Source organism: Thamnophis sirtalis, unplaced genomic scaffold (assembly GCF_051295495.1).
Source record: "Thamnophis sirtalis isolate CommonGarterSnake01/CBP01778 unplaced genomic scaffold, rThaSir2_p1.2 scaffold_4, whole genome shotgun sequence".
In the NCBI taxonomy this organism is placed as follows: domain Eukaryota; kingdom Metazoa; phylum Chordata; class Lepidosauria; order Squamata; family Natricidae; genus Thamnophis; species Thamnophis sirtalis.
This window is the reverse complement of record NW_028261384.1, coordinates 34,804,527-34,830,418: the sequence shown is the minus strand read 5'-3', so window position 1 is coordinate 34,830,418 and position 25,892 is coordinate 34,804,527. Positions and strand designations below refer to the sequence as shown.

General features: G+C 37.1%; 1 protein-coding gene across 4 annotated transcripts in view; it reads right to left on the bottom strand.

The window, feature by feature from the left end:
• PHF14 (PHD finger protein 14) overlaps positions 1 to 25,892 on the bottom strand; it is a 155,988-nt gene that overhangs the window by 63,586 nt on the left and 66,510 nt on the right. For all 4 annotated transcript variants that reach the window (XM_014072283.2, XM_014072285.2, XM_014072286.2 and 1 more), the window contains 2 exons: positions 14,728 to 14,778; positions 14,492 to 14,613 (listed from right to left, as the gene is read on the bottom strand). In XM_014072283.2, coding sequence (XP_013927758.2) covers positions 14,492 to 14,613; positions 14,728 to 14,778 — 173 coding nt within the window. The remainder of the gene's footprint in view (positions 1 to 14,491; positions 14,614 to 14,727; positions 14,779 to 25,892) is intronic.

The window sequence follows — 25,892 nt, the reverse complement described above, 5'->3', positions numbered from 1 at the left end:
TACCTCCACCTGCAGTGAGAATGAGTATCAGGTAAGTACCAATGTCCATTATCCACGATTGGTGGAGATAGCACTCAGATAGGGACATACTCAAGCCCACGCTATAGGAGGGATCCTGTCCCTGTCGAGGAGTCCAAGCAATGGACTTATTGTAAAACCTTCCTTCCAAATGCAGCCTCTGCTGAAGCATATAGATCTATTTTATAATAGCAAATGAAGGGGACAGGGAATGACCACGTGGCCATTCTACAAATTTATTCTACGGAGGCCTGCTTGGTCCAGGACATAAATCCACACTCCGGGTCCAGTGAGCCATTATGCCTTGTGGTGGAAGCTGATTGTTTGCCCTGTATGTCTTAGAAATGCAGGCTCTAAGTCAACGTCCCACAGTTGAAGAAGAGACCTTAGAACCTAGAGAAGCTAGCAAGGCCTCAGAAGTCTAAGTGAAAATATATGTTTGATGTAAATGCGCAAAGCTCTGTGGACGTCTAGGGTATGCCACTTGTGTTCTAATCTATGATTAGGGTGGGGACAAAAATTTGGTAGAACAAGTTCCAGAATCTTATGAAAGGATGAGTTTATTTTGGGAGTGAATGCTAGATCAGGATGGAGAACCACCCTGTCCACATGAAAGATGCGGAGGTCGCTTCGAATAGACAAAACAGCAATTTCAGAAATCTGTCTCGCTGAAGTGACTGTGATCAAGAAGGTGACCTTCAGAATGAGGTATTGTAGTGAGCCGTTCAGTAAGCCGGTCCAGAAGGGCTCGAATGGAGCCTTGGTGATGAAGTCTAAAACTTTAGTTAGGTCCCACGTTGGGTACCTATGAATGGTGAGAATATGAATGTTGGTCGCGAAATCATCGAATGTGTGTCTGATGAGAGATGGGCTCACCTGTCAGTAAAGACCATCGAGAGGCCCGCCACCTGAGGTCTCAACATGTTTGGCGAAAGACCTTTAATGAGGCCCTGTTGAAGAAAGTCTAAGACATTGGCCAGAGAGGCCGATAGTGGTAAAATGTCGTGGGTGGATCACCACCTAGCAAATGATGTTCAAGTAGCGTTATATATGCGAGTCGTAGACTCATGTCACAAAGCCTGTATGGTCTTAATTACACTGTCTGACAGACTGTATGCTCTTAGCACCTCCCGCTCAACTTCCATACATTGAGCTGCCACCAATGTGGATCTGAATGATGGATTGATCCTTGTGAAAGGGAGAGCTTGTGCATTGGAATGCGCCATGAGGTGCTACATAGACAGTCATGAGATCCCTGAACCACGGTTGATGGGGCCAATGTAGCATCAGAAGAAGAATCTCTGCCTCTTCCTCTATATATATATATATTTAAAGATCAAAATCTAGGACTTCTTATAAACTGAAGATGGTTCCATGAAAAATTAATCCAACAACTGTGAAGAATGAAGATCCAGCAAGTAGATCAGTTCTTTGTAATTTTTCCCTGGACAAAGAGAGGATTTAAGATCATCTACCAGCATTCCAGATAGTTGTGCCACACAAGGAGATCTCAAGACAGTCATTTCTATCGTGCTTAAAGATGTGGAAGTTGAGTGAATAATAATTTTGCTGAAAACATGGACAGTTCCTTTAAAAGGACACTGGGTTTGCACACTTCCCTTTCTAATTACTTTCAGAAATTGCTTGTTAACTTTGCAACTATTAGAAACCTTTGGATTGACATGTTTTAGAGTACTGGGAATAATGGTATGTGGGAAGACTGGGAGAAAAGATGCTGCTGAGGGAATGATTAATTAAAAAATAGCATAGCCTACATTTGGCTAGTAGTGGGGGCGAAGGAAGAATTCTTCCTTTCTTATTTTGTAAATGAGACATGAGAAGACTTGTACTTTCAGATTTGCAAGATTCTGTCAATGTAGCTTTATAATAAAGTAGAATGACCTCATCTGCTTGTGATTATTTGTTTTATTCCCAAAATATTGTATATTAATGTAATATTTATTGAAACCAATACTGTATTTAGTTCATCATGTACCAAATCAGTAATTAAATTTTGAACCACAGTAACTGATTTCTTCAGTTATGTAAATATAATATTTACACATAACTTTTCCGTAGTGCTGTTTTGGTTCAAAGGCAGCCAAGCAATGAAACAGTAATATAACTGGATCTAGAAAATGGAAAAGGTCATGGGATAGAGTTAATTCAGAGTTTCACTTATCACTGAAGGGGAAAGGGAATGAAACTTCAAATAATGAAGCAACCAAGCAAATTAGAAATACTCAGAAGCATTTTAAAAATAAGCTAGGGAGCAATTAAATAAAAACACAGAATCAGCCTTGTTGTGCAGACCATATTATGAAGAATCAATGTTCTGTTTAATTAGTAAGTGAATTTATCTTAGAATATCATAATTCTAAATGAAAATAATTGAATTAATAAATTTTGGCTACTTCTTACAAAAAAAACTGTCATACTCCAGTTTTGACAGCTCTAGCCTATGGCCCATCTAAGCCAATAAATCCCCCCCCCCCAACTAGAATTAGCACATCCAGTGATTACTTTCATTAATAGTCTCTTTAACAAAAAAAGCTCCTGGGTTATAAATTGAGACTTATTTTTTAGACTTTAGTGCAAAGTGGACTGCTTTTGAGAATTATTTGAGGCTAAGAATGATTTCACTCCAAGTTTCACATAGACATATGGAATGTGTGGCTTAATAAATTCTATTTCTGTTTCATAAATTTAAGCTGGGTATCACTCAGTTGATTCTAATTCATTTCATATATCAATGTATCTTATACGTGGTGTATACAGATTTAAAATTAAACTTATAAAAGAATGAAAAGAGGAAGAGAGATACATGGAATCTACTCTGCCCATCAGATAGCTTTATGTTCTGGGCAAGCTTTTTTTGTATATTTCTATCTGACTAGTTTATAATAACAGAAGGAAGCTATTTTGCTTCCTACAGAAGTTCTGACCTACAGAACTTGTGCAAGGCAGAAGTAAGCCTCCACACAGAAAACAGTTCTATGCAGATACAACTCCTTCAATTATGTCCTTGTCCAGGAATCATTGAAAGTTCAAGTGAAAGCAATGCTCAACATAAGAAAAGTCGGTTCCACCACAAAACCGCGGTCGACTAAAGCGCGCTCGACGAAACAGCGTACCTGACGTCATCACAGCGCGACGAAAAAACCACGCTGTGAGCGGTAAAGATAAAATTAACGCTTAAACCTAAACCTAACCCCCCCAAACCTAACTCTAAACCTAACCCTTAACCTAACCCTAAACCTAACCCTTAACCTAACGCTAAACCTAACGCTAACCCTTAACCTAACCCTAAACCTAACCCTAATGCTTAACGTAACCCTAAACCTAACCCTAACCCTTAACCTAACCCTAACCCTAACCCTTACCTTTATGTGAATCGGCTTGCTTTAAAAGCGCTTTTTTTTTAAAAAATATATATTTTATTCATTTTCACATTCCATTTTACAATCACTTATATACAGGGTATTTGCTATAAGAAAAAAAAATTAAAACAAAATAAAAAAGAAAACACAACTCATCATTCACAACCCCACCTGACACTTCCATCCTCCATACACCCCATCTACCCCCTCCAACTTTCCTTTCCTCCCTCTAACACTCCCCTCCTACTTCCCTTTCCCCTCAAACCTTCCTTCTCCCCTTACTCCCAACACACCCTCCTTACATTCCCCTTACTCCTTCCTTACTCCTCCCTCCTCTTTCCCTCTACCTCCCTCCTTGGTGTATTCCTTTATTCAAGTGTTGTTTATTATAATCTGATAAAAAATAAAATAAACCAAGGAAAAAAAAATATAAAGAAAGAAAAGAGAAAAAAAGGGGGAAAAAAACAACCAACCGTATATAAGTGCATTCTTGTTTTTATTGAGACTATGTTAACACCCACCCACCCACCCCCCATAAATCCCCATCCCTAATCCTCCCGACTTCCCAGGGCCCACACCTGGCACTGCCTTCTATCTAAAGTATCTTATGTTCGTATGGATTAAAAATAAAAGTAATATATTAAAGGAAAGAAAAAGAAAAGAAAAAGGAAAAAAGAAAAAAAAAGAACTCTTTGTGTTAAGCTCAGCCCCCCATCTTTATCTATGCTTAAATAGTGTGTCATTCTATCTATATTTTATTCTCGTCTCTTGCTTCTTTGTTATTTACCCCGACCTCCTGTAGACTCTCCCGTTCCTCTTCCTTAACCTTGTATTCAGATAAACATTTATCCAAATTTATATAGACATCAATATACAATCTAGCTCAAAAATAATCCCTTCTAGTAAAATTTAAGCAGCGTGGATCATTCCACATATTCAAATATTACTTTACAGAAGAATAATCAAACTTTCCCTTCTAATAGGATTTAAACAGCGTAAATAATCTTTCTTAACCTTAATTTCAAACAGTAATTCAAAATATGCAGACATTAGTTTAAAATCTAGCTCAAAATAATTTCACCAAGCTTTCCCTTCTAATAAAAATTAAATAGCATGGATCATTCCACATATTCAAATAATACTTTCAACAAGAATCAGTTTACCTTCTGTTTTAAAATAATCTCATCCAGCTTTCCCTTCTAACAGAATTTAAACAACATAAATCATTGCATTCATTTTACATATATACATTCAGTATCACCCCACCAATATACGTAAATCATTCCGCATGCATTTTACCCTCATCCCTTGCTTCTCTGATATTTGCCACTATCAAATTTATGCAGACATTAGTTTAAAATCTAGCTCAAAATAATTTCACCAAGCTTTCCCTTCTAATAAAAATTAAATAGCATGGATCATTCCACATATTCAAATAGTACTTTCAACAAGAATCAGTTTGCCTTCTGTTTTATAATAATCTCATCCAACTTTCCCTTCTAACAGAATTTAAACAACATATATCATTGTGCATTCATTTTACATATATGCATTCAGTATCACCCCACCAATAAATTCCGCTTTTTCTACCGGAGAGAGGTCGCAAACCCCCACAACTTTGGCGAATATTTTAAAATGTCTAAATCCTCGATCTCCGCTTTTCTGCTTCTCCGAGGGGGGAAAAGCTACCCCCTCCATCTTGCAGCCATGTGGTCTGTTGCTTGCCTTCTCCTTCGGCTTGTCTCTCCTCTTTTCCAAGTGAGTCAGGAAGCCCCGCCTTCAAAGTCTTGTAATAGAAATCTCGAGCCTCCGAAACAGAGTTGAGACGAAATCTTTGATTCTCAAATGTAACCGTAATACCAGCTGGAGCCTCCCATTTATATTGAATCTGATAATTTCTAAGCACTTTAGTTAGAAAGGTATAGTCTCTTCTTGCCTTTAACATTTGAAATGGTATTTCTTTAAAGACAATCAGATCCTGGCCATCAACTCTCAAACTATTATTATGAAATTTTTGCATAATCGCGTTTCTGGATTCTTTTGTGGAAAAATATATAATTATGTCCCTCGGGAGCTGTCGCTGTTCCGCTACCAACGAATTCTGGCGATAAATTTTCCGAATCTGCCAATCAAAGTTAAGTCCCGGGCTTCCCACCGCATGGCTGAAGGCTTCAACAAAGGTCTGTTTCAGATTCTCTCGCTCCTTTTCACGGAATCCTCTGACTCTTATTGCGAATGCCTTCTTATTAAAGTTTATCATAACGAGCTCTTCTTGAGTGTCTCTAATTTTTTGTTGTAATATTTGAATATTAGTAGTCAAATTAGAATTAGCCTCCTCCAAGCTTTCCAATTTATTCTCTATTTCAGCAATATAATCTGACAGGGCAGACACGGCTGCAAACGTATTCGCCTTCATTTGGTCAATTTTAGACTTTAAATCACCATATAGCTCCAATACAAATTTCTTAATTTCTTGTTTAAAATCATTAAACATTTGAAAGAAAAATTCCTGTGTTAAGAATTCTCCAGTAGAGGGCGTAGGAGACAAGGGCTGCGATTCCAGTGTAGATTCTTTAAGTTCATTCATAGATTCTTTAGGCACATTTGTAGAGAGACGCTTCGATTTTGACCTGGGTGCCATTATAAATAAACAAATAAACAACGCTTTCGCTCCCCTCTGTTTCCAAAAAGAAAAAAATTATTTTGTTAAGGAGCGGTCTGCAGGAAGATAAAACCGGCTAAGTACTTCCCCTATCAGTCACCAACGGAGAGGAATCGCCATTTTGAAGTCCGTTTAAACAAAGAAGCCTCTAAGACAAATGGTGCTGGTGTTTAAGATAGTAATAAAAGCATAAATCTCACAGGAGTGGGACCCGCCCGTATTAATCCTAGCTTCAAACAACTTTGCTTTGTCCTGGGGGGGGGGGATCGCCTGTCTAGGGCTGCAAAAAAAGGCAGCTGAGAAGAACTGGCTGGAGATGAAAGCTCCGTTTACGCTGGATCTAATCTCTGTCCACAGCCAAAAAAAAAGAGAAAGGCTGTGGATTACGAATAGACCCTAGCACACAGAGCTACTCCCTGCCCCTTTATAGCCAAAAAGGGGTGATATCTATGATCTTATTTAGATATACAAACCAGATCTCTGAGAGGAGCTCGGTTGAGTCCTCCTCGGCGACAGGCTCCGCCCCCAAAAAAGCACCCTTTTTTCTCTGTGGTCCTTGTTGTCGCGCTGCTGATGACGTCAGCAACGCGCTTTAATCGGGCGTGCTTTAATCGGGCGTGCTTTAGTGGACCGCGGTTTTGTCGTGCCACGGAAAAGTCTTCCAGAAGATATATTTCTAACACTAAAGTATTAAAGAGATCCCTTTATCTCAATCCTTAGAGTAGACTTTTATTCTATTACACACTTGACGGAAGTTTGCTTTAAGTTGAAACACAGCACAGGATAAAGACAATGTCTTATGTTCTCAAAGAAGGATGAACCAAGACTTACCATACTGCAGTCAAGCACATTTAGAAGACTTACTCTATAGTAAGCTTAAAAAAATAGCTGTGATAGAAATCGTTTTGCTACCAAGGCTTTTTTTCCAAAAAGAAAAAAAAAATAGAATTATAGTGGGGAAAGATTTTCAAATGGGTTATTCAGATTAATATATCTTTAGAAGCCAAAAAAGTGATTTACTGCTGCTATTTGTTACATTTATTTAACTGGTGACAAAGAGAAAATAATAGTATTCTAAATAAAAAAAATAGGAAGTTTGCATAATTACAGATTGGTGCTCATTAGAGTCATTCAGAACCCCAAAGTATGAGAAACCAAATGTAAGGTCATGAATAAAATGAGATACAATAATACTCTTCCCAACTTTTCCCTGACATTTTTTAGCAGGATGAAGGTGAATATCTAATCATTAAACACCCACACAGCCTCTCAAATAAAGCCCCTATTGTGCAAACTAAAATGGGAATGTGCTATTAGTTCTCAAAGAAAATCTGTGTGTATAATAGTATGAGACAACACTTACACAATTTTAAAAAGATGTATTCTTCTATCCTCTAATAATGATAAGTGATCAGCCTTTGCTTTCTTTCTTTCCTATATATTTACAAGATTTTGAAAATATGCATACATACTTCTATATTTTACAAAACAGATTTTTTTTGCTCATTTTCTCATGCATAAATATTTACAGATACTTTTCTGTTAATGATTAGGATAATATGTGTACTGCCATAATTAGCCATGCTGGAGTAATTTATATCACAAACTGAATTTACATCATTATTACAGAATAATGTACATCAGAAAATGAAAGCCAGTTTCTACAACTAGATGATACAAGTCTGGTATACATGGTGTCTGTTTTTTTAAAAAAGTTTCTTATTTATCAAATTATGCTGTAGGTTGTTTATGTATTAAAAGATACATGTTTAACTTAATTTATTAAAATGACTGATGCTATAACAGGAAAAAATATGATTTTTTAAAAATATAAGAGAATTAAAAAAAAAACCTAAAACATTGCAGGATAATTATTCAATCATTATATGAATTAGAAATTCTGTAGGCAGATTCAAAATGCCTGGCCACTCATTCCCCCTGTAGGCCAAGTTATGTTTATTTTTTTTAAATAAGAAATAAGGAAAGTCAGCAAACAAAATGTCACCATTAAATCATTTGGCATCATTTTCTGTCAAAAATGTAATGGAAAAAGCACACATCATAGAAAAGGTTACTGCTCTTCCAGAAACATCTTTTCACTTGGTTCAGGGCTCATTCCTTTCCACCACAATATAGACTCAACTGCTGCTTGCTCTCTGCAGGCTTAATGTGGCAGATGAAGGATGATGGCATTTCCAGCGGACCACAGTGTAGTGATTTTAGTGGTTATCTGAGTAAAACTGATGCTATGATTTAGAATAACGGCTCTGTTTATGTGCAGTGGTAAAAGTCACTTACTACACAGTCTTGCAACGTCAATTCATTGCTTCCATTATATATTCCTTTAGCAGCTTCATTGCAGATAAAACTTTCAGTGGAAATTAAAGAAATTGCCTATGCTTTCCAGCTCTGGAGAAAAAAACTGTTTAGAAATTTGGGACAAGATATCAATATGAAATGTTTCACAGAAAGGGCAGTTTTAGTTCAAATAGTCATAATTGTGTATTATTATTATACTATAGTAGAGTATTACAATTATGCAACATTGTAAAAATCATGGCAAACAGAATTTCCAATTCTTGGAAATTTCATTTTTAAAATTCAATTCTTGTATGCCTTGCACTAAGACATCATCTATTACATTTTGTTTAATTTGTATTTAAACTGAACATCATACCCTCTCCCTTTTAAATCATACAAACCAAGGTTGATCATACCATTACTAAGACTAAATCTGCCTCTTCATATTACCTACCATATTGATTTTCAGCTGCTACAATGTATTATTTATTTCCTATTATGGATGTTTAAATAGGATGTGCTTTTAATGGATTGCATGTCTTAATCTTTGTGATAAGCGAAATAATCCATTCTTACATAATGACTTATTTATAATTAAAGCTATAATTATAATGATAAAAGAATACTATACTAAATGAATAAAATTTCCAGATTTTATAAATACTCAAACTGATCAATACAATAGATTATAAAATTTCCATGTTAACTTATTGACTTAACTTCATGAATGAGATAGGTGGCATACATATTTGCTAAATAAACATACACATAATAAATAAATGGATATATACAACTAATAAAAATATAGTTTCTCCCATCTATTAACATGGTTCAAATGTCATGTGCTTTCCTTCCCATATGAAGGTTAAAATATTCCTAAAATAACTTTTCAGGTTAAAATATGCAAATATTGTTATTTTGTTATTAGTTTAGAGCAATATTTATTTGCAAAAATAAATTATATTCCATATCATTTAATTTCTGAAATGTAGCAGTCATAAACTCAAAATAAAGTTTTTATCTGCTACAGATGGAAATTTCTGTGTGGTTTTTTTTTTAAAGTTAATAAGCACAGCAAAATAAAATTTATCAAGCAAAAAGAAGTGGGATACAAGTGGTAGGGCAAGGCTCGTAGTCTTAATGAAATACTCCACATTTGACAACAATAATGAAAAAAGACTGCAATACCAGAATGATTCATATGCATTTGCAATAATTCCAACATGGCTATGAAAAATAAATGATCTGTGTCTTACCAAATAGTTATTTTAAACAAAACTATTCATTTAGAATATCTCTTAACAATCTGATATTGTTCTGTACATTTTTACAACTTAAAAAAAAACAACAATGAAAATTTCATAAATTTCTATGGTGATGATCTAAAGAAGCAGTTGATTGCTTAGGTGAATGTAATGGTTCCCTGGATATGTTTCTGAAACAATAACATGTCTATTCTTGTCTCTCCACTTGGCAACAATACATTTTTGAAACTGAGAAATCTTAGAAAAAAGTAGTTTCCACACTTGGAGGATTCCAGTATAATATGTACATATTTCTATGGGTTTATTTCCAAAGGCAGAGCAATTGCTGATGAAAGAAGACATATTCTACTTCTCTTGCTTCCTTATACATTAGATATATATTTCTAGGTTAACCTCCCATATAAACAATATTTCTAGTAAGTATATTGACCAACAATATAGCTACTGAAAGGCCGGTTCTCAAAATCATAAAATATTCAAACAACATTATGGAAGCAAACATCTGGAAATTTATCTATTATCAAAGAAGGGAATCACCTCCCTTCTGGTACATCCTAAAACTTTCAAGAACAGAAGTTAAAATAGAAAGTCTTAATATGAAAATTGGGTCACCTGCTGGAATTTTTTGTACTATTACTCTTTCTTCTTAATAAATCTTGCTAAAGAGAATTTTGTGAATTCATGCTTTAAAAAGTTACTTTCTTTTCAAGCCGCTCCCAAGAGACTGATAATCATAATTAAATAAATTATAGAGCAGAGAGCATAATGTAAGAGTTTGCACTGAATTGACAGTTGTTATCTCACAACAACTAATTATTTTTTTCTTAAAAAATGTAATTCAGCCTTCAGATTATAAAAGCCATATTCAAATGTTTGGAAATAAGCAGTACTAGCAATTTTAATAGCATTGTTAATTTTTCAAATAAACTAGGGAAGTGTAAAGTCCTGAAACTGATCATATACATTATCTTAACTAAAGCCTCCACCTGAAACAGAAGATTACTTCACTCCATAATATTTCTAGTCACTTTTCAAAAAAATGGAATAAAGATGTTCCTATGACTCTTAAAAAAATTAGCACCATTTCTTTAACAAAAGTAGTACCCTATAGATGAGCAGTCACCAACTGTTGGTCCGTGAGAAAATTTTGGTGGTCCACAGAAAAATTATTTGCATTTTTTATATTGCAGTAAATGCTATTTATCTTTTTTTAAAAAAATCCTTATTAGTGATCCACAGGATTTAAAATTATGAATTTAGTAGTCCCTGAGGTCTAAAGGGTTGGTGATCCCTACTATAGATAATAGAATTGAAAACATTCTTGACTGCTGGAAAAAAGAAATAAAACTTAATACTTGGAATCATCTCTCCAAAACATTCCTGTAATGCCATACAATAAATAAACAACTGTGTTTGCCTTAACTAGCAATGATATTCAAAGGCCATTGGAAATTAAAATCTGTGAATGAAATTGTTCAGAGATAAAATAAAATCATGTATGCATTTTAAATAACCTGGAATAAAAGTCTTTCTCTCAAATAAAAAGTAAAAAAAAAATCTAGACATATCTTGTATCAATCTTATCAATATAAAACAAGATGCAACATAAAACATTGACAGGCAGCTATACCACATGAGCAATAAAAAGTGTATAGAAAAGTAGTAACACATTAAACATAATTTAGAGTTATCAAAGTTTGCAGGTTTGTAAAAATGTTATTTTCTAATAAACCATGCTAAGACTTGCAGGCAGTGCAGAAAACAAGAATGGGGTTTTCTTCTTTCTCTAGAACCACACTGCTATTATCAAGGCAACCACAGTAAATTATTCCACAACAAGGAGATACACACAGGAAACCATATTTTCCAAGAAAGAGCAAAAGGACACTCATAAGGTAGCAGCTTCTACTGCTACCATATGTTATATGAAATGCAAGGAATTAAATAAATAAATAAATAAATAAATAAATAGAAATATTTAGTTGGACCTTGTGTCACTTTCTAAAGGGCTTAAGAAAATGAATATTTTTCAGAATAGATTTTGTTGTCAACAAATATTCAGGTATCATATATGGAAAATTTTGCCTCTGAATACAACGTTTCATTCTTGCTGGTTTCTCGCCTAAACCATCAATATTCAACATGAGTATAGTTCCAACATTGAAATTAAACATTCATTATATTGAGGTAGATGTAAGATGCTAAAAATACCACAAGTAAAATGTCATTCTGAATTATTTGAAGTGCTGAATTATCATAGACAACAACTCTGCAATGCCATTTGGTTTTGTGTAGCTCATTGGAATTAATTTGTTCTTTATTCTCCTTCTCACACTTATTTGTTGGACTCCAGTAGCTTTAATTTTATATATATATTCCTTCATTTACCAGTATCTAGAATATTATTAAATGTTTTATTTTAAAAAACTGGATGGAATGAAGACTATTTATTTATATAATGATTTTACCTTAGGGTTTTTAAAACACTGTACATCAAATGAAGTAAAAATTGAGTTTATTTCAGTTCTCAACTAAAGCCATGGTCTAAATCATTCCATTCATTAGTTGATCACCATGTTTTTAATTTGAAATCTGAATCATGAAATCTATTTATAGATGAATGCAAATGGCTTTTACAATTCTATAAAATTGGGGATAAAATTGGATGAACAGGTTTTAATTTTTATTTACTTACCTACCTAACATACCTAACTGCTTCCTCTTCCAATTTTCCCCACAATAATAAACCTATCACATCAGTTGGGCTGAGAAAAATGATTGGCTCAAAAGCACCCAGCCAGTTTTTCATGGCAAAAGTAGGACTAGAACTTACAAACTCCTATTTTCTAGCCTTGGAATAAAAATACTTCCATTCGTGGAAATCAGTATAACTTTTAGACAAGTGAAAACTAACTTCACATATAACTTTGTGATAGAAAGTGAAGAACAGATCTTGTATCATAGAAGTGACTGGCTTTTTATCTTTTATGTCTTGTTAAAAGTCAAAGCAATTCACTTTGACAGAATATTAATTCTACAGGTGAAACTCAAAAAATTAGAATATCATGCAAAAGTTCATTTATTTCAGTAATGCAACTTAAAAGGTGAAACTAATATGAGAGACATTACATGTAAAGCAAGATAGTTCAAGCCGTGATTTGTCATAATTGTGATGATTATGGCTTACAGCTCATGAAAACCCCAAATCCACAATCTCAGAAAATTAGAATATTGTGAAAAGGTGCAATATTCTAGGCTCAAAGTGTCCCAATCTAATCAGCTAATTAAGCCATAACACCTGCAAAGGGTTCCTGAGCCTTTAAATGGTCTCTCAGTCTGGTTCAGCAGGAATAACAATCACGGGAAAGACTGCTGACCTGACAGTTGTGCAGAAAACCATCATTGACAGCCTCCATAAGGAGGGAAAGCCTCAAAAGGTAATTGCAAAAGAAGTTGGATGTTCCCAACATGCTGTATCAAAGCACATTAATAGAAAGTTTTGTGGAAGGGAAAAGTGTGGAAGAAAAAGGTGCACAAGCAGCAGGGATGACCGCAGCCTGGAGAGGATTGTCAGGAAAAGGCCATTCAAAAGTGTTGGGGACTTTCACAAGGAGTGGACTGAGGCTGGAGTCAGTGCATCAAGAGCAACCACACACAGATGGATCCTGGACATGGGCTTCAAATGTCGTATTCCTCTTGTCAAGTTGCTCCTGAATAACAAACGTCAGAAACGTCTTACCTGGGCTAAAGAAAAACAGATCTGGGCTGTTGCTCAGTGATCCAAAGTCCTCTTTTCTGATGAGAGTAACTTGTGCATCTCATTTGGAAACTAAGGACCCAGAGTATGGAGGAAGAATGGAGAGGCACACACTGCAAGATGCTTGAAGTCCAGGGTGAAGTTTCCACAGTCTGTGTTGATTTGGGGAGCCATGTCATCTGCTGGTGTTGGTCCACTGTGCTTCATTAAGTCCAGGGTCAACACAGCCATCTACCAGGAGATTTTGGAGCACTTCATGTTTTCCTTCTACAGACGAGCTTTATGGGGATGCTGACTTCATTTTCCAGGACTTGGCACCTGCCCACACTGTCAAAAGCACCAAAACCTGGTTCAATGACCGTGGGATTACTGTGCTTGATTGGCCAGCAAACTCGCCTGACCTGAACCCCATAGAGAATCTATGGGACATTGCCAAGAGAAAGATCAGAAACATGAGACCAAACAATGCAGAAAAGCTGAAGGCCGCTATTAAAGCATCCTGGTATTCCATAACACCTCAGCAGTGCCACAGGCTGATAGCTTCCACGCCACGCCGCATCGAGGCAGTAATTGCTGCAAAAGTCGCCCAAACCAAGTACTAAGTACTTATGCTTATACTTTTCAGAGGTCCAATATTGTTCTATGTACAATCCTTGTTTTATTGATTGCATGTAATATTCTAATTTTCTGAAATTGTGGATTTGAGGTTTTCATGAGCTGTAAACCATAATCATCACAATTATGACAAATCACAGCTTGAACTATCTTGCTTTGAATGTAATGAGTCTATCTCATATATTAGTTTCACCTTTTAAGTTGCATTACTGAAATAAATGAACTTTTGCACGATATTCCAATTTTTCGAGTTTCATCTGTATATATGAAATTAAAGACAGAGATACACTACATCTAAACACATAGAGAAAACATATGCAAGTCAATTAGTGGATATAAGTGGATCACATAATTGTTTCTGAGGTATGCATTCCTCTTAAATCAGCTGACCTTATTCAATACTTTTAAGACTTCATTCATTACAACCATGGGGAGAAAGTGATGAAAATGGAACTTTAATTTCCTTTAGAAAAGATGATAACATTAGCCCTACCTGACTAGATTTTCATTGTCTCCAGTTCCCTTACATGTTGCACATTCTGTTCTTAAGTCCTCAGACTTTGGCTTTTTTTGTACTACAGACTGTCTTTGTCTTCTTTCTCTTGGAATCCGTTCCTATTAGAAGGAGAAACAACAAATCAAAACAAAGGAAAGGTTTTAGAACATTACTTCTTACCCTTGACATTTTCATCTAATCAATAAAAATGAATACAATTACAAGATTCCAACCTCAGGTTTTTCTTCTTCTGGAAGATAGCTTCGTTTTCGTCCTCTAGTTCTCTAAAAGTAAATAAAATGTAAAATTAATGCTTTTCTAGCCATAAAAATCCAAAGTTTTTCTTTGAATATGTAACTTATTTTTGTAGGTTTTGTATTTAAAAAAAGTCTTTGAAAAATAGTAACTATTAAAAGCTTTTAATGAAAAAAAAACCCATCCAATAGTACCAAAACTGTTGAGGATTCAGATTGCCTCCAGAAAAATTACCTCTGGAAAAGTAAACCAGAAAAATAGGGAGGAAAACAAGACGCAGATAAGCTACACAAAGTCTATGAAATAGATTATTTGGTCCTAAAACCGACCATAGAGCAAGAGAAGTTAGTTGAAAACTAGAAATGGGGAACAAAGAAAAGGAAATATCACAGATCCTGTAGCAAACTGATGCCAGAACACTGACATATATAAGGCCTTATAGAAATCCCATTTTTTTACATGTGTGCCTTGGCATCTGATACAAGTATGTATGTCATATATAATGAGAAACTGACAAAAGATAATGTTTGTAGCTCAGGTTGAAATGATGGGTCCTTGGTGGACTTGAAAGCCTGGCATTCTGACAAATCTACATACTATTCGAAAGAGACAATCACATATCTTCTCAACAGCAATCAAAACCCAGATGAGCATAGATTAAGACCAAGTTAACATCAGATCAACAATCAAGAAGTGAACAATACCTCAATCAAAAAACTGTCAAACAAGTCAACAGTAAATAGTCCAATCAAAAACTACCAAAACTACTCCTACCAATACTGACAGGGAAAGCTCCAGAACATAAACTGGGAATAAACCCCACTCCCCACAAGCACTGTTGATGTTATTTAGTTTGGGTAATGAAACATCTACAAGGGAGACATTACTCAGAGAACACCAAGGACCCTTCACAATGGGAAATATTTATCATTTTATCTCCCCCCCCCAACCCATGTCTTCTAAACTGAAGCCCGTGGGAGGAATACTACTATCAACAATGTACACTGAATTGGTTCTTCTGAAATATAGAAGATGCAATTTGTATTAAAGCAAAGGCATTTTTGTGGAGATATCATTTTCTTATCTCATTCTAATAATCTATGCTTTAGATGTTTTGGTAAATAAGTAGTTTTTTTCCCCTCTTAGTAATAACACTTAGCAATAACACTTAAACATATATACAGCGCTTTTACAGCCCTCTCTAAGCAGTTTAGAGTGTCAGCATATTGCCTCCAACAATCTGGGTCCTCATTTTACCCACCCCGAAATGATGGAAGGCTGAGTCAACCTTGAGCCTGGTGAGATTCGAACTGCTAAATTGCAGACAGACAGCAGTCAGAACAAGTAGCCTGCAGTACTGAATTCTAATCACTGTGCCACCACGGCCATTGATACAAGAAAATGAATTTAAAAATTTAATGAAGCTGATACTGACCAATTCTTCACACAAAAATGAAGCTAAAATTCCTTGTTATTTCTCACTCTGACATTTAGTCCTTTCTTAAAAGCACTATAAATGTAAATAATAAGTCAAAAGTAGCTTGCACACTGAAAAAAGTACAAATCAGAAACACTGGCTAATAACGAGCTTACTATAGGCTCACTGAATGTTATCAATCAGGATCATAATTTACAAATCATTTGGTACTTTTTTATTTCCGTATTTTAAACTGAGTTGATCAAACAATGTACAATCCTTCTGAAGTGTGGTTAATTCATTATAATAATCCAAGAGTTATTTGGGACATTATGCTAATTCAGAAGATTTGGATTTCTAATAACACTTAGACAATAATAAACATATTTAGACATTATCAACTCTAGGATAACATCTTGCACAGAGTGGCTGTACTATGAATGCTCACATTTTATGCATCAAACACAATATAGTATATTCTTTCTACTTATGTCAATCATTTCTCAAAATATTCCTGCTCTTTTGAACAATGGGCACAAAAACCATGTCTTCAAAAGTAAACAGTGTACTGTAGGACTCTCCTCACTAGAATGCACAGCAGCTAACCAACAAGAGATATTACATGCTAGAAATTTCAACAGTCTGTAATCTCATAATTCTGCCTAAGTATGCTTTCTAAAAATAATAATAATACAACCACTGAAAAGGCCAGTTGATCGCAAACTATATACATACATTCTAATCAAGAACTCAACTCCATCAAAATGTAATAATGATTTTTTTAAAAGCACAGCCAAAGAATTCAGTTTAATATGCACAGACCAAACTAATACTAGAACAATGATCCTCCTTCAAAACAATAATCACAACAATGATAATCACAGCTTACTGAAATGCTTCTATAGATATATTATCATAGCTAACTGAAATTCTTGTATACAACTATTTTTATAGAACTACTATGTTGCAATACAAATGAATTTTACCTTCCCTACTTAAGAAAAAAACATTAGTTTCAAAAACATTAGATATGAAGGATAATATATGTATGTATATACACATACAAACTATTTTTAAAGAAAGTACTTATTTCTTTGGAACTATATCAAAATAGTGTGTTGTTTCACATATAATTTGTTTATGAAATGTTTCAAGTATTTGGAAAAAGAAATTAACTGCTCTTAGTTGAATATAATTCATATTCTAACTAACACTGAAATACACAAAAAGGAAACTTGTTATTCACTTTACCCTTGAAAATTTGACTAGAGTTAAGCACAGAAAGAGACTATGAACTTGGGAAATTCAGTACAAAGTGCTAAATTAAAATGAGATGAAATGCCTGAACATACTGATGCCAATAGCTACTGGCAGACAGTCCTAAAGCTAAAGTACTAATGATATAACAACATTTACAGACATATGGAAATACTGCAAAATTTTCTGTTTGTTTCTATGAAACAAGCAGGCACGGAAAACAAATTGTGGATTCAAGCACTCCATTGTGAAAATTTACAACACATTTCTCCAAAGGGCAGTACCATCTGTTTCCATTGGCTAATATCATAAAGCAGATGGAATTATTATCACACTAGAAGTGGCAACTCTTTCTATACTGCTAGCTGATGGTACCAACTAATTAGGTACTTTACATTTACAACTCCCGGAAAAGAAACCAACTAAAATTTAAAAAAGGCTCAGTGAACCAGAGCACCCTTTAAATCTATAGATTAAGTAGTCACATTCAGATCTTTTGTTTTTTTGATAAGTGAACATCCATGTTATATGATATTAATTGAAAAAAATACTGTATAGGTAAATATTTTCATTATAAAAAGTGTGAATAAATGTTATAATCTGTTACAATAAATCTATTGTTTACTCTAATATATACTATTTTAAAGACAATACAACAACATTGGATGTTCATTATGATAATTTAGGAATATTCTCCTGTTCAAAGCTTTTCTCATTTCAGTTAGAAGTGTTTTTGATTAGGCTGGCTTAGCTAGCCTTTCTGGAACATATTTGCACATCATTATCCATTAGGGGGTTTCTAATGTTAATATGATCCAAATCATTAACCACTGCTCAGTACATATTCCAAATCAGTTAAAACATATGAGCTATAAATGTGCTCTCAAGCAATAAAATGCTTTCTATATAAAATTAATACAATCAAAGCAATCTATTTCTAGTGCACTAGCTCCGAAAATGAAAGAGGATAATAAGAGAACACTCAACAACAAAATGCAGTGACCTGGAGGGATACCTAAACCATAATCCCTTTAGTTTAAAACTTAAGTTATAGTTTTATTTATAAAGAAATACAAAAACTATGAATATGTTTTGCTGTATCTTCAGGGTATTTTTTTTTAAAAATGCAATCTTTTTATACATGCTGATATGGTTAAGGTATTGAATCTGGACTGCAGAGACCTAGGACTCAGCCATGGAAGCTTATTACATAACAGTGAAAATTATTCTAACTCAATACGATTTACTTCACAGGGGTAGAGTCATAGGGAAAAAAATGAAGATAGGAATCTCTGAATGCTGCCTTGAACTCCTGGGAAAAGTGAGATACAAATCTAACTACTTTAAACATAAAAAATATGGTATCGATTTCTATGGTTCTTATTTATTTTACCTTTGTTATTACTCTTTATTTATTTATATTTCTCTTTTATAACATAAAAAATAAGAAAGCAGCAACAAATACTACCATAGGAGGAACCTGTTGATTGGTCTGCAGTTCTTATTTTGGGTCTATTGCTGCATTTCAGGATTAATAAAATTAATGTAGAAATTAATTAATCATTAATTAAGTGTAGATTACTGAAAGAAGCAACAAGATATTGGGATTTGCAAATTAAAGTTGAAACACTTTGAAAGAAAAAGTTAACTACAATGAGCATATTATGATTGCTAGAATCATATTAAAAGGATTGTCCTCAAAGATTTTGAAGCTTTAATTTTATTGGATTTGATGTCACTGACTCTGCAAATTTCCTACTTCCTATATACTACAATAATACTGCCTTTGGCTGAAATCTGAATCACTGAAAAATACTTACAGGCTATGAATTTTAATGGATGAAAACAGAAAAAAAATCTGCTTACGCTGATAGTTCAGTAGTAAAACACATGCTTGTACAAAGAGGCCTCAATTTACAACCACAATTGAGACGAAAATTGAGACATTGGTTAAGTGAAATTTGCCCCATATTATGATCTTTTTTGCCACAGTTGTTAAGTGAATCACTGCAAAATTCACTGAACAATTATCTTATTTTACAACATAAATTTTGGGCTCAATTGTGGTCATATATTGCAATCCTGTATACAATAGGATACATTTTCATGCTAATTAAATAGACTTTTTCTTTTGGAAATATATTGAAATTTTCTAAAAGGCAGCTTGTTATGAACAGCTGAATATCAACCAGATTTTAATATGGTTAAAACTTGACAGAAATCTATTGATAGTACAATTATATGTGTATAGATGTGAAATATAAATGTGAAATCAGGTGCTAGTTCTTTATATGGTCTTCATACATATTGAGCTCTTCCCAAGAATCTAGGATGTCATAATCTATCAGCACAGTACATGTAAAGATCCAAGCAGGGTAGCCTTTTGTAATTAAAGATGGAAATGTTGTCAGTGCATAAATTTTCTAAGTGCTGCATACCAATAACCATTGGGATAATGGTGGCCAATTTATGCCATAACCTTTCAAATCTGATTTTCATATCTTCATACTTTGTGACCTTCTCTAATTCTCTCTCTTCTATTTGACTATCCCCTGGTATTGCTAAATCAACTACCTACACTTTCTTCTTTTCAACCACAGTTAAATATGGCACATTATGGACTAAGATTTTATCAGATTGTATTATGAAATCCCTCAATATTTTAACATTACTATTAATTCTAAAGAATCTAAAACTTATACTCCAATGGCTGTTTTTAAATTAAGTATTTGTATTTCAATGAAGTAAGATAATTTGTTAATATAAAACTATGGGATTATAATTGTTTTCAAAATGTTGTGGTATTACAGTTAGATTTCACTTACCAACTGACTTGTTCAGCAACCATTTGAACTTACCATCATGCTAAAAAAAATTCCTTTTGATTTATATCCCCCTGCTTATTCTCTTTAATTCATTCTTCTCCAAAGGATATAAATACAAACACTATATTCCTTCTTTCTAATTATCCCAGCGCCAGGGTGATTATTCAAAAGGATAAAGGAATAGGGGGGAAAGGAAGCTGAAGAAAAATAATTAGGAACAAAACAAAAGCCAAAAATGTGACACTAAATCTTGCTACTTGCAGGCAGCTTTTTGGAGTCTGCTATCCCAGCACCAATGTCAGCATTTCAAAGGGTGAAGCAAAGGGGAAAAGAATAGCATAGTTGCGGTCACATGATTTCCAATTAACAATTTAGTTGCTTAAGGACAGAACTGCAGATTCCAGCTGAGGAGTAACTGTTCTGGTTTTTTTGCTATAATTTTACTTTTACTATTTATTGTTATATTAGCACCTGCACAGAAATGAGATGCAAATTTAATAGAGAATATTCAAAATATTGACCACATTTATAACATTCATCCCCTTTTCAAATATAAAGACACACTAGTACATGCTACATATGAATAAAGTATATTTTAGACTTTATATGTTTACTTTTTAAGAATTGTAATTTTATGCTTAATGTATTATAAAACACCTAATATCTATTTTTGAAATATAATATTAGGCTGCTATTATACTTTTAACTTTGAATAATTCTCTTAGTCATATCATGAAGAAATAAAAAAAACCTTTATAAAATCTTCCTTTGAGCAGAAAAAAGACTGTAAAGTCATGTCTAAGACTTATCTGGAAAAGTACTGTATAATATATTAAAAAAACCAGTAGAGTCAACTAATTGTTCCTTCTTTCCAGGTAAAACTTTTACTCTCTTAGCTAAAGTATTTCAATAGAGATGTGCAATTACTTTGAGGGAGATACTTTGTAAGAGATGTGATTCAAACTGTGCTTCAAACTGCACAGAGAAACTTGACTATAGCCCAGTCTGCAACTCTTTAAAAACTGTGTATTACCAAGCAACTTTTAAAAAACAACAACTGAAAATGCTTTATAATCCAATTAAATATTAAGTCTGTGCATGCTTTAAAAATTATTTGGAGAAATACTTTGGAATGCATACTTGTAGGTCATGTTAATTTTTTCAAATTCCAATTTCCAAACATTAGGAGTACTCAAAACTTGTGACATGCCTTAGGGATTGTAAATATACTTGAGAGACCGCCTGCTGCCAATTACCTCCCACAGACCCATTAGATCTCATAGGGTTGGCCTCCTCCGGGTGCCATCTACCAGCCAATGCCATCTGGCGATTACCCGGGGGAGGGACTGCTCTGTGGCAGCTCCAGCCCTCTGGAATGAACTCCCCGCAGGGATTCGGACCCTCACCTCTCTCCAGGCCTTCCGAAAAGCCGTCAAAACCTGGCTTTGCCGGCAGGCCTGGGGGTGATGAGTTCCCTCCCCTCTCGACATGTATGGTTGTGTGACTGTTGCTTATTTTTACTATTTGTATTCGTTTTTATGTTCCCTTTTTCCCCTTTGAATTGTTCGCTGCTCTGAGTCCTCCCGGAGAAGGGCGGCATACAAATAATAAAATTCTATTCTATTCTATTCTATTCTATTCTAGTCTATATTTTGGTTACTTTATTATAATTTAGATGTGCTAGGTAAGTAACTACATAAATATAACTTTTTAACATTTTGTTTGTTTCACATTTCACAGGAATATGACCACACCAAGTCATTTTTAATGCAAGCATGTCTTTATTGATATCTTCTTAACATCTGCGCAATTTTTTCTTTTTCTTTTGTATGTGATATGTATGTGATATGTATGTGATGTATATTTGATATTGCTTGTACCCACTTATTATTTTATTCTCATTGTATTTTGTAATTTTATCCTGACTGTGGGGACTGTATGAGTGAGTGAGTGATAGTGTATGCATGAGGGGACTGGGAGAACAGCCTGGTGCCTCCACCACTGAGTGCTATTGCAGAAGTGGTAGGGGGCCCAGGCCTACCACCCGTCCCAGAATGATTGAGAATGATAGCCTGCCGGAGAGAGAGGAGGCTTCGGGAGGGGGGAACGGGGTCTACGGTTGCGGGAGTGGGTCGGAACATTACGGTCACGATGGGGAAGGGCAGGTACGGCGGGAACTTCAGGGCTAGCCATTACCGGGGAAGGAGGGTTCGCTACATTGCAGCTATCCCTCCTTCCGGCCCTATTAGTTCCACTCCAAGGCCAGATGGTGAGAGTGGTCAGGGCCCTGGGCTCAGGCTGTTGTTGCTAAATGCCAGGTCTGTAGTTCACAAGGCTCCCCTCGTCTGGGACTTTATATTAGACGAGGGGGCATGTATTACTGAAACCTGGCTGGGCCCGGAGGGAGGAGTCCCCCTCACTGAAACGTGCCCAGAGGGATTTCAGGTGCTTCATCAGCCGCGACCCCAGGAAAGGGGTGGGGGAATGGCTGTCATCATCCGAGGGTCATTAGTTCCTCGTAGGATCCCTGCTCCGGAGCTTGTCGGGTGTGAGTCCTTAGTGGTGAAGTTGGACCTTGTGGGTCAAGTGGGCTTGTTGTTAACATACCTTCCTCCCAACAGCATTGCAACAGCCCTCCGCTCGCTCTTCAGTAGCCGAGCTGGCAGTAGAGTTCCCCAGGCTTATAGTGCTGGGGGATTTCAACTTGCCTTTGCTCGGTGGACACTGCTGGGGCGCAGGAGTTCACGGCTTCTATGACAGCCATGGACTTGACCCAAGTAATCCAGGGCCCGACTCACTCAGCGGGGCACACGCTTGACCTCGTATTCCTCTCCGAGCAGTGGAGACATGATCTAGATTTAAGGGGCATGAAGATCTTGCCCTTGTCATGGTCTGATCACTGCCTACAGAGGCTTGACTTTCGGAGACCAATCCCCCACTGTAGGGAGGAGGAACTGATTAGGTGGTTCCGCCCCAGACGCCTGATAGACCCTATGGGATTTCAGACAGCGCTTGGAGAAATACCTGACACTCTCGTCCACAATCCGGCAGTGTCCTTAGTCGCGGCTTGGAATACAGCGGCGGTGGGGGCTCTAAACCGGATTGCGCCTTTACGGCCTCTCCGAGGTAGCGGATCCAGGAGAGCCCCTTGGTTTACTGAGGAACTCCAGGAGATGAAGCACTAAAAGAGACGCCTAGAGCGCCGCTGGAAGGCCAGTAACTCTGAGTCAGACCGAGCATTGATGAGAGCCTATATCAGAACCTATCTCGTGGCAATACGGGCAGCAAAATGTGCGCATTTTGCCGCTCTTATTGCATCCGCCGAATCACGCCCAGCCGCCTTGTTTAGAATAGCCTGCTCCCTCTTGAAAGAGAGGGATGCGGATGACCCTTTACAGGGTAGAGCTGAGGAATTTGTTCAGTTTCTAGCGGATAAAGTTGCTCGGATTCTGACAGACCTGGACTCCAATTGCACGGTACCAGCTGAGGTACCGGGGGAAGATCTTGAGCGGAGCTTATGGAGCGAGTTTCAACTTGTCGTGCCTGAGGACGAGGACAAGGCCATGGGAGCGGTGAGTGCCTCCACCTGTATACTGGACCTGTGCCCCTCCTGGCTGGTCTCGACCAGCAGGGAGGTGACACGTGGCTGGATCCGGACGATAGTTAACACCTCTCTCCGGGAGGGATCCTTCCCGCTCCTCCTAAAGGAAGCGGTGGTGAGACCCCTCCTGAAGAAGCCTTCTTTGGATCCAGCCATTTTGAGCAACTATCGTCCAGTCTCCAACCTCCCCTTTGTTGGGAAGGTTGTTGAGAAGGTGGTGGCCTTTCAACTCCGTCGGTCCTTGGATGAAACCGATTATCTGGATTAGATAGATTAGATAGATTAGGCCTCCTCCGTATTCCATCGGCCAGCCAGTGTCGGCTGGCAACTACAAGGAGGAGGGCCTTCTCAGTAGTAGCCCCGACCCTTTGGAACGAGCTCCCCGTGGAGATTCGTACCCTCTCCACCGTCCAAACCTTCCGCACAGCCTTGAAGAACTGGCTAGCCCGTCAGGCCTGGGGATAAGGATAGTTGCCCCTCCCGAATGATGAATGTATGTTGTTTACTATTTTATTATATGTCTCTATGTTTAATGTCTGTATTCCCCCTCCCCGATTTTATGTGAGCCGCCCTGAGTCCCCTCAGGGAAAAGGGCGGCCTACAAATATTAATAAAATCTACAAAAAAAATCTACAAATTCCTTTCAGTCCGGTTTCAGGCCTGGTTACAGCACGGAAACTGCTTTGGTCGCGCTGATTGATGATCTCTGGCGAGCCAGGGATAGGGGTCACTCCTCTATGCTTGTGCTTCTTGACCTCTCAGCGGCCTTCAATACCATCGACCATGGTATCCTTCTGCGACGGTTGCGGGAGGTGGGAGTGGGAGGCATCGTTCTTCGGTGGTTCTCCTCCTACCTCTCGGACAGGTCGCAGTCGGTGTTGGTCGGAGGGCAGAGGTCGACCCCTAGGCCCCTCAATTATGGGGTGCCGCAGGGTTCGGTCCTGTCCCCCCTCCTATTTAACATCTACATGAAGCCGCTGGGTGAGATCATACGCCGGCACGGGATTAAATATCATCAATACGCGGACGATACACAGTTGTATCTGTCCGCCCCGTGCCAACTAAGTGAAGCGGTAGAAGTGATGTGCCAGTGCCTGGAGGCTGTTAAGGTCTGGATGGGAATGAACAAGCTTGCGCTCAATCCCGACAAGACCGAGTGGCTATTGATGCTCCCTCCCAAACATGGTCCAGTTATTCCATCTCTCAGCCTAGGGGGTGAAATTATACGCCCCTCAGAGAGGGTTCGCAATTTGGGGGTCCTCCTGTATCCACAACTGACTCTAGAGCATCATTTGTCGGCTGTGACCAGGGGGGCCTTTGTCCAGGTTCTCCTGGGGCACCAATTGCGACCCTACCTGGACCAGGAGGCCCTTCGGATAGTCACTCACGCCCTCGTCACCTCAAGACTGGACTACTGTAATGCGCTCTACATGGGGCTGCCTTTGAAGAGTGTTCGAAGACTTCAGCTTGTCCAGAATGCAGCTGTGCGAGCGATTGTGGGTGCACCTTGGTACACCCACGTTACACCTATCCTCCGCGAGCTGCACTGGCTGCCTATTGGTCTCCGGACACACTTCAAGGTGCTAGTCGTTACTTTTAAAGCCCTACATGGTATCAGACCTGGGTACTTGAGAGACCGCCTCCTGCCAGTCACCTCCCAAAGACCTATTAGATCCCACAGACTAGGCCTCCTCCGAATTCCATCTGCCGGCCAATGTCGGCTGGCAACTCCTCGGGGGAGGGCCTTCTCTGAGGCTGCTCCGGCCCTCTGGAACGATCTCCCCATGGAGATCCAGACCCTTACTACCCTCCTGGCCTTCCGCAAAGCAGTTCAGACCTGGCTGTTCTGGCAGGCCTGGGGCTGTTGAACCATCCAGCCCCATTCGAGGTTACGGCTGTTGTATAATTTTAAATTGTTTTTTTTTTTTTTTTTTTTTGTATCCCTTCCCCTTCTTTATTGTGAGGTGCCCTGAGTCTCTCGGGAATAGGGCGGCATACAAACCCAATAAAATCCTAAAAAAAAGATAAAAAAATTATTTCTTT